The sequence below is a fragment of the Helicoverpa armigera genome, chromosome 13 (assembly GCF_030705265.1).
Source record: "Helicoverpa armigera isolate CAAS_96S chromosome 13, ASM3070526v1, whole genome shotgun sequence".
Lineage (NCBI taxonomy): Eukaryota > Metazoa > Arthropoda > Insecta > Lepidoptera > Noctuidae > Helicoverpa > Helicoverpa armigera.
In genome coordinates, this window is record NC_087132.1 from 11,647,009 (window position 1) to 11,662,369 (window position 15,361).

At 43.5% G+C, this 15,361-nt stretch overlaps 1 protein-coding gene across 8 annotated transcripts in view; it reads left to right on the forward strand.

The window, feature by feature from the left end:
* Positions 1 to 15,361, forward strand: part of LOC110381285 (muscle-specific protein 300 kDa) — a 187,644-nt gene that overhangs the window by 119,451 nt on the left and 52,832 nt on the right. For 7 of the 8 annotated variants that reach the window (XM_064037392.1, XM_064037391.1, XM_064037389.1 and 4 more), the window contains 5 exons: positions 1,358 to 2,150; positions 2,220 to 2,378; positions 2,453 to 2,665; positions 2,755 to 3,030; positions 3,565 to 14,601. In XM_064037392.1, coding sequence (XP_063893462.1) covers positions 1,358 to 2,150; positions 2,220 to 2,378; positions 2,453 to 2,665; positions 2,755 to 3,030; positions 3,565 to 14,601 — 12,478 coding nt within the window. The remainder of the gene's footprint in view (positions 1 to 1,357; positions 2,151 to 2,219; positions 2,379 to 2,452; positions 2,666 to 2,754; positions 3,031 to 3,564; positions 14,602 to 15,361) is intronic. The other variant, XM_064037396.1, reaches the window with a different exon arrangement.

The window sequence follows — 15,361 nt, forward strand, 5'->3', positions numbered from 1 at the left end:
TGCTACGAAGCTCTTGGAGTAAGCTTAGCAACTTCATGTGTCCGAGAGATTCTCCGCACTTATACACTAGAATAGAATCAATCAGAGAACAACATTTGCGACCAAAACGCCCAATGTCATGCCCTTCCAAAAGCCAATGTTATACTTACGCCATAGTACATAAAGTTCATTTTGGACTGAAACAAAAGCCAGACAATCGACAGGGCATGGGGGAGACGTGTAATCGTTATTCAAACTGGCAGACTACTATTTCCGAGCTTAGTGCGCATGCGAGCGATCGCAGCGCTTAATGGGTCACGGCCTCGCAGTCTGCACTGGAACCGGCTACAGGGATATACTTAGAACGACACGCCATTTTAGCAACAAGAAAATACTTTCGTTACTGCATACAAGTTAAATAACGCTATGAAAGTGTATCTCTGTGAAGTTGTGTGTTGCGAAACGAGTGCCCGAGACAATCGCACGGTTCCCTTCCGCGAAACAGGGGCGCCGCGACCGGTCCGAAAATAAGCGACGCAAACTGTTTTTACAGTATCGAAACGAATTTTTATGCTAAAGGAGACTGGGACGTGCCTACGTCGGCGGGCGGCCGCGACTTGTGCGCCTCTTGCTGAATTATGTGATACAGATGAGGCCGTGCCTACGTGTACCGGCGCGCGATGACTCACCCGCACAGTGGTGCTAGTGCCGACTGGGGACTCTGTCCCACGGGATCTTTTGTATAATTGTGTACGTATTGTCACATCAAAGAATATTCTTTGTGCTCCGTAGAACAAAACCTCGGCTGCGTCAGCCGGCCATGCCGCATGCGGTTGCGGTCGCCATTCATCATGATTTTTGTTGCGTTACAACGTGAACCGCTTCCGTTTCGCGAGTTTTTTCATGTCATGCTTGTCACTAACGATCCGGCTCTCTATAAGTTAACATATGGTAGCCGGCCGGCCGAAGGTCACGCGGCTGGCGTCACCCTAGTATAAGGTAAACGCGATCGGGCGTGCGCGTGCAAAACGTAAACATTGGCCGGCGGCGAATGCACCGAAAAAACTCGCGCGCTATGATGTCACCGTGCAAACATTAGAGCGTGGAATTTAAAATTAGATGCGTCCAGCGAATCTATCGAGAACGGTTCATTGAGCGACGGGCGGGCGACGCGAGCGGAGCGCCGCGAGCGAACGAGCACGAACGACGAGGTAGCCTAGCGGCGCCGCCGCGACCTTGCACCGTCACGGGCAGCGTCACGCCGCGCCGGATTATTTTCGTCGCGTTTTGGCACCGACACCTCACGCGCGCTCTCTTAACCACAATCCCGTGCTGTTCGGTACGAACTGTACGTTTTAATATCGCTTTTATTTTGCAGATTGCGACAGACTCTTGCGGCGCGGCTCGCGGAGATCGACGACATTGTGTCCGAATTCGATCGCGTGTCGGAGAAAATCGACGAGCTCCGACAGCAAATAGAAGTGTTGACAGCGAAAGTAAGGACTTTCTACGTGTTCGGCGAGGACCAAGCGGATAGCGTGCGCGCATTGACAAACGAAGTGTCGGACTTGGTGCAGCGCACGAAGAACTTCACGGAGGAGAGCAGGAAGCGATACGGAGGATCAGCGCCGGCGGACGTCGCGCAGGAGCTGTCCTCCCTAGAACTATCATCTGAGGCACTAGCAGCAGCAATGGAAGAGAAGGAGAGGGAATGGAAGCGCGCCCGCACGGCTCGCTCGGAATACGCGACGGACGTGGAGGACGTGCAGGCGTGGCTGCGCGCGGCCGAGCTCACGGCCCGCGACCGCACGCTGGCGCCCGAGCCCTACCGCGAGCGCCTCGTGGCCACGCGCGCCGAGGTGCCCGGCGTGGCCGACCGCGTCGAGCGCCTCACGCGCAACGCCCGCGCCATCGTGGAGGGCAGCCGCGACGCCGCCGAGCGCCAGCTGGTGCAGTCCACGGTGTCGGCGCTGTCGGAGCAGTTCGCGGCCGTGTGCAGCGAGCTGGAGGCGCGGCAGGCCGCGGTGGAGGACGCCTGCGACGCCGTCGCGCGCTTCCTCACACTGCTCGAGAAAGTCCTACTTTGGGTTGAAACGCAACGTGCATTCCTAGCGCGGCCACTCCCATTGGCCGACTTGCAGGAGGCGCAACAGAAACAGACTGAATATGGGGTACATATCGCATTTTGTGATAAATAAATAAATTATTTGTAAATATTATAACTATGTATTGTTTTACAGAACGCGCTCAAGAGCTGTAAGCAGCAAGCCAAGAATTTAGCAGATATGGCAAAGGAGATAGAGGCAATCGAACGGGTCACAAGTCCGGGTGACTTGCCTTCTAGGCTAGAAGCAGCAGAGAACGCGACCGTTGACGTTGAAAAGAAATTAGCGAAGACAGTCAGTACAACTATTAAGAGTAATACCGGGAAACAGTCTAATCTGATTCTAATAAATTATTTTTTCTCTTGCAGAACGGTCTATTGCAAGAACTAGCGGAAGAATGGGAGCGATGCGAAAGAAAATTAAAGGACGCTGGGCATTGGCTCGAAGCGACGTCTAGGACTCTAGAGACACCCCAGAATGCAAAGAAACCTCTCAGGGATCGTCTCGCCCTGAGGGAGAAATTGATAAATGATATCTCCACGCAAAAGACGAAGATCTCATATGCAGTGGAAAAACTCAACGTGAGTCGTCGTCGTCGTCAATTGAATGATGTCGTTTTTCAGGGTATGCGCCAGCAGTGAGCAGAGCTAACACGCGGGTCTGTGCGCAGGTACACTTCGGTCCGGACGGCGTGGCGGCGCAGTCCCGCGGGCCCGAGGGCGTGGAGGCGGCGGCGCGGGCGCTGGGCGCGGCGCTGGACGCGCTGGCGGCGCAGACGGGCGCGCAGGCGGCGGCGCTGGGCGCGGCGCTGGCGCAGGTGGACGCGTACTGCGCGGACGTGGCGCGGCTGCGGGCGCAGCTGCTGCAGGCGGAGCAGCAGCTGCGGCAGGCGGCGCAGCCCAACTACAGCCCGCGCGAGCCCGAGCGCGCGCACCACACGCAGCAGGTAAGCGCCGCACTTCCCCCGACAGTACGTGGCTAGCGAGTATTCTAGTTTTGTTTATCCGACCTCGAGGCTCTCAGGGCGACCGGGCAGGTGGCGGGCACGCTTCATCTCACCCGCCTTCGAATCGATCATCTTTTATTTATCTTATGTTTTCTTTTTGTCACCCTTCCTCCTCACCCTCCCCGCTACTAACACGTCGAACTGATATCCTCCGCTAGGAGTGTCGCGAGCGAGTCAAGTCGCTCCAGAGCAAGATTCAGGCGCGTAACGAGCGAGTCAAGCTTCTAGTGCAGCGCGGCAGTCCCGACGCCGAACCGCTGCGAGACGCGTAGATCGCGATCTAGCCGTGTTTAGTTCATAAGTCAATTCCTTGTCATCTCGTCCCTGTAATTTTTTTAAGCATATAATACGAAACGTTAAATATACGAGACGCATCGCAGCCACCGTCGTTTCCTTTCGCTCAACCTCTCATCACGTCCGCTCGTCTGAGAGACACCCTTGTAAATCATGTGTTTGTCCGTACTTGCGTATCAGGAAATCGGCCGGCGAATCGAAGAGCTGACCGGAGCGATCTACGCGCTGGACCCGTACTTCGTGATGCCGGCGGCAGACGAGCCGGCCGCCACTCTGTCCATGCTCGCGTCGAGCGCGGCGCATGCGCGGTCCGCGCGGCGCCCGCGCTCGCCGGAGCGGCGCCAGCGCCTGGCCGTCGCCGCGTCCGCCGCCCGGCCTCGCTCGCCCTGCTGGGCGCCGGGCGGCGTCACCTACGCCGAGATAGTCAAGGGCTCCGGCTCGCGCTCTAGCTCCCCGCCCCTCCACCGCGATGTGCCAGTGGAAGTGGACCCGTGTGTGCCCAGTGACGCCCCTGTGACCGAGTCTATCAGTGTCAGTGAGCCTTATGGCGGTGACGTGATCGTTTACTATGATGAATATATCTCTCGTCCGGAACCGGAACCGGTTCCCGAATACTATGCGGAACCCCCAGTAGAGTACCGGGAGATGCCAATCGATGTGCCGGCACCCGTGTATCGGGAATCACCCGAACCTCTTGGGACGTCGCCGGATCAACCGTTGGGGGAGCAACCTGTACAATTAGTAGAATCGGAAAGGGCTATGAGCCCCATACAGAAACAAAAATCGCACGAGTTGTCTTATGCGGAAATATTAGCGCTAGGGCTACGCAAACAAGCGCGTACACAAAACGTTACGTCCTTACCGAAACCACAAGTTGCACATGTTGAGCTGGTTAAGGAGATCGTAGTAGAATGCGTTGAAAGATCTCCACCGATTCAGCAATATGAATCGAAAGTTGAGAAGATTGAACCGCCTAGGTTCAAACCCGATAGACCAGATAAGCCTGGTAGGATTGAAAGACTTGAAAAACCTGACCGTCCACCTCCTAGAAGTAGGTCTAGAGAAATGCCAAGACAGAGGCGTGCACCAGAAAAAAGGCCAACAAAGGCGCATGACGTTCAGGCTATGAAAAAGAAGAAGACCATGAAAAAGGTCATTGAAGTTCAAGACTTTGATGAACCTGAGCAACCAGTAGAGGTTGAATTGGAACCCATTAGGGATACACCTATTGTGCGTGCGCTGGTAGAGCCGACCATAGAGACTGGCTTCAAGGAAGTCACAAAAAAATTACAGCATAGTGCTACAGTTGTAGAGACTGTGACTGAGATAGTCGCAGAAGATTCTCAACCAGAAAACACCATCGAAGAGGTTGAACCGAAAAAACCCAAGAAAAAGCAAAAGCCTAAAAAACCTAGGTCTCCTGAAGATGAAATACAAAAAGCCCTGAAAGAGATAGAAGAGTTAGAAAGAAACAAAAAGAAGAAAACAAGAGATGCTCGTGACAAGAGTAAAGAAAGCATTGCTGAGGTCATTACAATTGAAACTCCGAAAGAACCAGAAGTGATTGAATTGAAAAAACAACCAGTAAAGGAATCAGATGCCCAAAATAAGTCTAAGAAAAAGAAAAACCACAAAGAATTACCGGTTCCGCCTAGTGATATTAGTACTGAGTTCATAACTGTTGAGTCTACCGCGCCAATTGAGGTTGTGACTAAGGAAACCAAGTCGAAAAAGAAAAAGGGTCCTAAACAACCTTCTTTGGATAAGTCGGAGCATTCGGAGCGCAGTTCTGCTGGTAGCATAACTGACGTTCTCTCTGTTGCTGACTCTAGTTCGACAGTGCAAACACTTGTTGATACCACATCTGAACTTACCTCCGAACGTGAAGTCCTAGAACTTCTTACTCAGTCGGACATCATAGAGGAACCAGTTGTTTCATCAGTCGATGAACGTGCTGAAGAAAAAGTACCCGAAACTTCACTTGAAGTTTTTCCTACAATTTCCTCTTCTGTAGCTGATAATATTGGATCTAAGGAAGGGTTTAAAAATACTCTAATAGCTTCTCAGAAAAAAGTTGTTGGAAATAGTCAAACTTTACAGGAGCACACTCCTGCAAAAGTAGAGAGAGAAGTCATCAGTACGATTTCTGTAACTGAGACAATTGCTACACAGCAAACACAAGAAATCGTAGAAGCTACAGAAACTAAAGAACATGAACTTTTGTCAGTACAGACAAAGATTGATCAAGAGCAATTAAACACAAAAGCTTCTAAAAATAAAAAGAAATCTAATAAGAATAAGGGTAAAACTGAAGCAAACATCGCAGAGTTTATAGTTAAAGAATCTGAACAGATTCAACAAGAACAAAAAGTGCATGAAAATGTACAAGTGGAACAAGAAAAACCGGTTCTAGAACAACTGGATGTAAAATTCCAACAATTTGACACAGAAATCGAACAACCAGAACCAACTGAGTTAGAATCTAAAGATTCAGAACTGGTGCAAGTAGAGCCAGTGCAGCTTGAGTGGTCACAACTTGGATCAGAAGAAACGAAAACCACCTTGTTACCTAGCGAACCGCAGCTGGAATCCTTGCCGATGTCACGTGAACAAATAGAGTCAAACAAACAGGATGCTGCACAGATAGAGCAAACAGAGTTTGTGCAGAAAGAGCTGCAACCGATAGAACAAATTCCTTTGGAACCAAAACACGACACTGTTAAATCAGATGATAGTTCATCTAAAAATAAAAAGAAAAAGAAGCCAAAGAAACATGAAAAGACCCCAGAACCAATACCCTTGGAAGCTGCTGAAGTAGTTGAAATTATTGACGAACAATTTAAAACATCGGTCATAGAACCAGTTGTTACAGAAATACCAAATCTGGTGGAACAGGTTGAGGAACAGAAACCACAAAAGAAGAAAAAATCTAAGAAAGGTAAACATGCTGAAGTAAAAGAAGATACAATTGAACCGTCGACGGTTGTAGAAAACAAAGAAATTGAGAAGCCCACTGAAGTAGTTGAAAGTACTCCTAAAGTTATTGCAGAATCAGAATCTACTCCGGATGTTAAGCCTTCCAAAAAGAAATCCAAAAGTAAAACAAAACCAGAGGGAATAAAAGAGCTTCCGGATCAACCAGAATTGCCTATCCATGAATCCCCCGTGGAAGAAATTAAAGTAGACGAGCCCGCCTTTGAAGAGGTTAAATCGCATAAAAAGAAAAAATCAAAGAAACAAAAGATTGACGATGACGATATCGAGAAGGCTCTTAAGGAAATTGAACGTTCTGAAGGATCTAAAAAGAAGCCTAAAGAGAAGACGCCAAAACCCAAAGGCAAACAGGATCAAGCAAAGGTGGTAGCTACGGAATCTAAAGAAGAAACTGAAATTCAACTCGAGTTAACTTCAAAAGCAAGTGACTATAATAAGTCACCCGATGATGACATTGAAAATGTTCAGCCTATTGAACATATTGATTGGAACGAACTTTTGGAAGAAGAAGAAGGAGCTATTGAAACAACTTTTGAACCAATCAGCAAGCCCGAAATGGACTTAACTTCTACTGAAACTGCATTTGTAGCTAACCAAGTGACCATACTGCAAGAAGCCTCGAATTTGTTATTGGAGGAAGAGCGTACTATCAACAAATTGGAATCTTCTACAAGTGAGGTTCATATAGAAAAATCAACGGTAGAAAAATCCGAAAGTGATAAAGTAGAAAAAACTGTAATTGAAGAAGATAAAAAGTTGGTGACACCTGTGACTAGTCCAGCTAACGAGCAGAACAATAACGATAAGTTCTTTTCGCCTGACGTTCTGAAAGAAGGGTCATATAACATTGTCGAAGAGATAACACATTATGAACCTATCACTCAAGATGTTGAAACTCGTACTATATACTTAATCACACATGAAGAGAAAAAGCTCCCTCCTATCAGGACAGTGAAAGTATTTAGGAGTAAGAGTAACTCGTTAGAAGAACCTCAGTCTATCGAAGAGAATGTAGCTTTAAGTGAACAAACGATAACTAACAAAATCACTGATGAAAAGTCTTCCATTAATGTTAGTGATAATCTTTTAGACAGTAAGATTATAACGGAGAAGTTAATCGATGAAGAAAAAATACTTAGTTCTGAAACGAAACTTCCAGAAACAGAAGAACTTGAAATGACACCAAAAGATAATGTTATGAAAACTGTGGAACAAGAGATTCACGTTGAAGAAGTTAAGACTTCAGTACTTCAATCGGATGAGGAATCTAAAACAACAGATTATGTTCAAGTCCATCAAGAGAAACAAAGTACTGGTTCTGAACAGATTCAACATGGTCTGAAGCTGGACGAAAGTTCGATCACTAAACCTGAGAAACCGTTATCTGAGGAAGATTTCTCCGATATTCTTGAAGAAGCCATTTTCGGTTCAGTTCAAGATCGCAACAGAACATCCACTGAAAAGAGAATCAAGGAAAAACATTCGAACATACCGTATCAAGAGTTAGTCAACGAAGTCAAGTCATATTCAGAAAATTTAGACACTTATAACCTGGACTATGATTATTCTCAGTTAATGATAAGTCAAAGAGATTCTCAGAATACTGATATGAATATCGAGGTTGAACATCAGGAATATAAATCTGATGATTTCGTGTCTGTGGAACCTGTTAAAGGTTCCGACATTGAAGAGAAATCACCAGAAGTTGGTCAGCAAGGGACAAAGGATTATGAAATCGGTTTGGATTCTTCCGTTACTGAAAACCCAATTCTTGTTCCGGAAACATTGGCAGCGACCGAACAGATCCCAGACAAAATTCAACATGACTTGCTTAAAACACTTGAAATTGAGACATCCACAAGATACGATATCGAACAAACTGCTGATTTTATCAAAGTGGAAACACAGAAACTCGTAGATGAAGTTGATGCTTCTGTACCAAGTGTAAAAGAAGTAATAAAAACTGATCAACTAAGCTTGGAGGCGCCAACAGATATAAGTGAGGTTTTAAATAAACAAACATCACCTGAATCAGCAAATGACGTAACAGCAGAGCCTACATTTATTTCACTAACAAATGAAGAAAAGCCTAGAGTAAATTACCAAGAAATTAAAGATGCTGAAATAACCTTAGCCTCCAATATTTGTACTGCACCAGAAGTGTCTGACATATCTCCAGATGCAAAAACAGATTCTTCTTTGCGTGTCTCAAGAACTGTTTTAACTGCAGATGGAAGTCAGGCTTTAGATTTGTCAGTAGTACATACTGAACAAGTTTCTAAAGAAGAAGAGGTTAAGAGAGTTTCTCCTCTAAGAGAAGAAGCACCTAGGCTAAGTTATCATGAACTTAGAGACGCTGAATTAATCTATGCATCTCAAGTTAAGCCTCAAACAGAATTGATCATCGGTAATGTTGAATCGGACATTACTGATTCAAACGTTCAATTCATAAAACCAGATGAAGTGAAACAAACCGAAATTGCTTTAATCACGCAAGATACCGTTGTTTCAAACACTTCTGATAAAACAACTACAATAAAGACTGTCTCCGAGCATTCTGTTGATCTGATTTCAGCCGAAAGTTTAGTTACAAAGTCATTAGAGCATGAGGTTGCTGATAATGAATCCCTTCAAACTAGTGAACAATATAAGGATGGAAAACCGCAATATTCATTTGAGGAGATTCCGCGCCAGAGTTATCACGAAATATTTGACGCCGAAAGACGTCTTGCTCTTGAAAATACGCGATCTAGTTTGGTTGAGTCAACCAGTACAATAATTACGGAGGACAAATTAAATTCAATTACAACTGATGTAAATATAGAAAAAGCTCAAACACCAAAGCTCGAGCTTGTAAGCCAAGTCCCTTCTATAAGCTACCAGGAAATAACTGATGCTGAAAAACTCTTAGCTACTACGATTAAAACAACTGAAGCAATAGAAGAACAAACGAAAACTGTTGTGAAAGAAAACATTTTACTTGAAACTTTGTCAGATGGAAAGGTCAAAGAGCCCAGCCATTTAATAGCTGAAACGCCTCGTGTGAGCTATCAAGAAATTTCGGATGCAGAGTATTTGTTGGCTACTATAAAATCTAAATCAAGGGAAGCTAGCACTGAACCAACCTTGGCAATCGAAGAGGAAGAAAAAGCTGCAAATATTGAGGACGTCGATATTATTTCTGAGCCAATCACTGACAACGTGCAAAAGATGGAGAATCACATAAGCAACAATGAATCCTTTATTGGTAATGGTGATATAGAAGGTCAAGTTATTGAGAATATTCCAGTTGTGGACCCAGAGCCGGTGCAGGCCATACAACCTATTTACGAGGTTCCAAGATTCAGTTATCATGAGTTGAACGATGCTGAAGTATTATTGGCTTCCACACGGACATCTGTGCAAGAAATTGAAATGCCGGAAGCAGCTGATATTACTCCAGCTTCAGAAATATTATCTGAAACTGTTGAGACAGTTTCATCGCAAGATCAGCAAGTTGCGGAACATATACTCGAGCCATTACGCCACAGTTACCATGAAATCCAAGATGCTGAACGTGTTCTAGCATCTACGAAGTTAGATGAAAAAGAGAATAATCTTGTTGAAGAACAAAAGCAACCAGCTAATGAAAGAACACCTGCTGAAGTAGAAGTAGCTGCTCTTCAATTTAGAGATGAACTTATTACTTCTACTAAAACTGACGTTGAGCATACTACTGAATTCATTTCTCATGAAAGTGTCGTCACAGAATCAGTCCAACAAATACATGAAGCTGCAGAGGATCCTACGCCTACCAAAGGTGCCCCTTTGGAAAAAATAGAACTTTCATTCGAAGTTGACGACCTTAGCAACACACCGATTTCGGTAGTTTATGGTAGTACAGAGGTTGAGACTCCAACATTGGAACTTAAAGTGCCAGTGTTTGAAAGTCAAAATGCAGAGTTAGTCTCCTCCGTAGCTCCAGACAATATTGAAAATATACAAATGATCGATGCGACTAAAACCGATCTACAAATTAGTCAAGATGAACCAGTTTCATTGGAAGAAGATACTTTTGAAATCATTGATCATACTGAAATTAAAGACATTATTAGCACTATACAAGTTTCTGAAACTGAAGAAATACAATCCAACGCGTCTGAAAATGTACCACAACAAGTCGAATTAGCAGTCAGTGCTTCAGAAAGTACTACTGAAATTGGCTCGAGTCAAAGCGACATTACTACGGAAAATGTGCGTTCTATAACTCCAAAATCTAGCGACGATCATACAATTGTTCAAAGTCTGATTGAAGAAGCTCTCCAGGAACCTGAAACGATTACAAGGACTAAACCAGTATATGAAACTTTCGTTATCGACGACCTAAATGAAACTCTTGTGCCTGTGGTTTTCGGTGATATTAAGGACATCGAAAATTCAATCAAGTATAAAAAACAAGAACTTCTTTTAGAAACTGAACCACCCAAATCGGTCCAATCTGCAAGCCCCGAAAAAGATGTCACTGAGGAACCAGTAATTGTTGAAACATCTCCTACTCCCTTAGAAGAAGTTGAGATTGTTGATACCCACGATGACTTTACTATCCCTCATCCAAGTGAATTTGTTGAAGGTCCTACGGTCGATCTAGCGCTCGATGCTAAGCCTGAAACTATCTCGGCGGAATTCATACAATCTGAAGTTTTAGAATCAGTTAGGAACTTACCGAAATCCGAAATAACACAACCTGTTATGGATACGCACAAAGTTACGGACGCAAAACCTGAAAGTGTAGATTCAAGGGAAACTAGGGAAATACAACTAACACAAACTGAAACTGTTAGCCGTGTAGAGAAATCTCCTATACATAGCTTGCATGATCTCCTTCCTGAAATCGACTCCATCCCCGAATTTAAACCCTCTTATTCGAACACCGTATTGTATTCAAAATTGTCGGCTGATGCACCTGAGTTCACACCTTCTTACATGTATCAGACTGTTACTACTGTGTCTGAGAGTAGATCTGATGTAGTCGAAGATGCACCTGCACCTATTACTATGGAGGAAGATACTATCAAAGTGGTTACAGAAGAAGTTTCGACACAACAACAACAACAACAACAACAAATTTCATATTCATCAGTATTACAAAGTAAAAAAGAGAGTCCAGAAAAGATACCCCAAGTTACAGAAACTGCTGAAAAACTTACAGAAGTTGAAATTCCTGCTGCTGAAGTATCTGAAGAACACGTTGAAAATAAAACAAAGAAACATAAAAAGAAAAAGAAGAAGGAAAAAGAAGATAAAAAGGATACAATGGAGAAGTCAGTGGAAGTTAAGACTCCAACGGAGACGGTACCTAGTGAACAACCTAAGCCCAAGCATGAATCGCCATGCCCTGTTAATGTATGGGCAAAAGCAGCTGAAGACGGGAAAACTTACGCTGATGTTCTGGCTGAAGGTCTTCTTCATGATCACGCTGAACATACACAATTAGTTTCGGAAAGGCCAACAGACGTAGAAATACCCCAAAGTAGGCCAGAAAATGTACCAGAAGTGGCACAAGTTGTTCCACCAGCTGTGCACGCAATTCAGGATGTTATAGAGACCACTCAATCAACCTCAAGTAGCGAGCAAAATATAGGATCTTGGGCACATATAGTTGCCAAACGATCATCACCTGAAAGAATACATAAAGAAGAAGAAAAACATGTAGCACCCGTGCATATTCCTTCTAAAGCTCCAATGATTCTTGTTGACGAATCTGATAATGACCATCTGAAACCGGAAGTGACAGTCGACGCTGAAGGATTTATCACTGTGGATAGAAGTAGACGTTCTAGATCAAAATCCAGAGATGCACGTTCGCAATCAACTGCCTCACAAAAACGAGAAACACGTGAAAAGTCTGAAAATAGATTTGAAGCATTAACTTCTACCCTTAAACCAGATGATGGTGAGTCAACACAGAGTCTGTCAGAGGACGAGAAGCCCTCCAAGAAACCAAGCCGAAAGAGCCGTTCTTCAAAGTCAAGGGAGAAGGATGTTAAACCTAAAATAAGTGTGGTAGCTACGAGCACAAGCGACGAAGACAAGCAACCACCTAAGAAAGATAAAAAGAAACGCTCGTCCAAATCAAAAGATAAGGATGTTAAACCTCTAGAAGAAAAGATAGATCAACCCAAAGATGTTGAAGAACTAAAACCATCGAAAGTTGAGGAGGAGATTGAAGAAAAACCAGCTACCTCAGCTGTTCAAATTGAGCCTAAAAAGAAAAGTAAAAAGAAAAAGAAAGACAAAAAGCCTTCAGAAATAGCATATGCCACTGAGCCTTCATCCCCTGCAGAAATTACTTCTTCAGAACAAGAAGCAATACCTATACCTAAAGTACTGTCCAAATCACAGAAAAAGAAGGTGGATACTCCTGCTTCAACACCTGAGTCTGTTCAGACACCAATCAAAGACAGAGTTTTCTCTGAAGCTCAGTTCTGGAAGATGGATCCTAGTAGCTTGGATACGTCTGAAATTATATCTGTTGAAATACAAAATACACCAACGGAAAGTTATAAGATAGAAATTAAAGACACTGATAAGCTGACCAATGTACAATCTGAAAATATACAAACCGTGCAATCTTCCACACAATTAGTTCATGAAGAAATTCCGTCAGCAGAAACGCAAATTCAAGAGCTAGAAGATACGATTGCCGAGGACCAATCACTTGAAAGCAAAATGGCTGACTTGCAGCGTGAAATAGAGGAAATGTTATCACCAGAAAACGATTCCTCACTCAGTGACGATTCTCCAAAAGAATTAACTGATACTCAAACATCTATTGAATATCAATATGATGAGCTGCTAGATAACATGACCCCTTCTCTTGCTAGCCCAGATCCTGAAGTTTTGGAATCTAAGCCAATAGAGGAACAAACACCTGAGGTACTGTTAGAAGAAAAACACACTGAAGAACTTGATGACAAACACATAAGTATGAGCATGATAGATTCGGTGCTGGATGACACCGAACCACTTTCAATTACCGAAACTCACTCTTTGGAGCACTCGGAGAATTTGTTGGTCACGCAAGAAGAAGACATAACCTCACAAGATGTTAGTAAACTGGTTCAGCAAGAAGTTGTGTCGGCATCGACGGATAAACCTAAAGTTATATCAAAAGAAGAAATGGAAGCATTAATAAAGCAAACCATAGATAAACAACACCAAATTACAACTGAGGTCACAAAAATTACTAGCATTACCAAAACTGACACGTCATTAGACAATCTCACTTCTGTGCCCTACTCTGACAAACAAGAGAACGTTGAGCCATTGGTCGAAAAACCTGATGTAAAAGAAGAGAGGAAAGATCAAATAGCCACAAAAGTTACATCTTTCATTGAAGCAGAGAAAACTAGTGAATCACCTGTTTCAAAATCAGAAGATACCAAGAAAACGACCCTTGAGTCTGATGTTTCTCTCAAAAAATCAGCAGCTTCATTTATTCTAACGGAACAACTTCAAGAACTATCAGTACCTTCGGACGTGACAAGAGCAGAAGAACCCCAACAAGATAACATTAAACCGACAAAACAAAGCATCTCGGAAAAGGAAACAGCTGATATTGTAACCGTTGTCCCACTTTCTAACACTGAAACCATTACTAACAATCTCACAAATCTAAAAGCGGATAACTTTTGGACGGACAAACACAATGTACATGATGCGGAAAAACTTTTAGGAGAACGTAACTCTGTAGAAAGAACAATAAGTCACGTACACTTTGATGAACCTCATATCGATGAAGGCATTAGCGTCGAAGAAAATATAATCAATGATAATTCATTTTGGCCTGAAAAACATTTATATCACGACGCTGAATGCCAATACTTCCTTTCATTGGCTCGTAAAACTAAAACTTCCACTGTTGACACTACGGAAATTAAAATAGACGATCAAAATGATAAAGATAGAGACCAGGGTGGCAGCTCTGGTCACTCCTCTGAAGGCGAAGAGCCAAAAGATGCATCTGGTTCGCCTTATGACCCCGACTACATATCCATGGACCTTCCCGGTGGCATATGTAGTTGGAAAGACAAATCATCGTACTTGAGCGTCGAGACACCAGTTGTTGATGACGCTGTAGATGAACCTGTGTCTAGGGAGGATATACTAACCACCCTACCCATAGCACCAGCCCCATCCTCATCCAAACAGGAGCCGGAGGAGACACCACTGAGGACCGCAAAGGTGACTGACCCACAGTCGTATTGTACGATTTTTAAATATATACTTTATGTTTGGCATGATATAATAACTAAATTCTTAATTTCACATGTTGCGAAGCTCTGTATTGTGATGTATTTAGCCACGCCGCAGCTCGTCTTGTAGTGCCACATTTTGGCGTGCACTGTAAATTATTACAGTAGTATAGTGACGCATTTGATTAGTCGTTAATTTTTGTATTGTGTGAATTATAATATTCTAGTCATCTCTAGTCAGATTTGAATACTCTCTAGTCTTTGTCAGTCATCTGATATTTTATTGTAATAAACTTTAAAATAACGTGCATTGTTTTATTTACACGTGATAATAGTTTGTTTTTATTATTATTTTATGATGATTAGTGTACCCCCGTCAAAATTTGGCTACTACGAGACGATAGACTGTTGCCGCTTATAAGACAGAAGTTTTAGAGTCTGTATGTACACCCAAGAACAAACAAGACTCCAAAGTCTGCAATCTTAATTATTTTCACAAAGAACTTTGACAAAGTCTGCAATTTATTTTGAGAATTTTGCTAAGGTCAGTCATGTTATTTTGCTACATTATGAATGTCAGTAGTTTAGAATGCAAGACCACTCTCAAAAATTTAATGAATGGTTCTTTGACAATTCCTGCATTTAATTGAATGTCTTATTGAAATTAGTTTTTGTCCAGTGATTTTGAAATGATACCCGAACTAAGTTCTGGTTGAAACATAGGATATCATGTATTATCCTCATGTCAA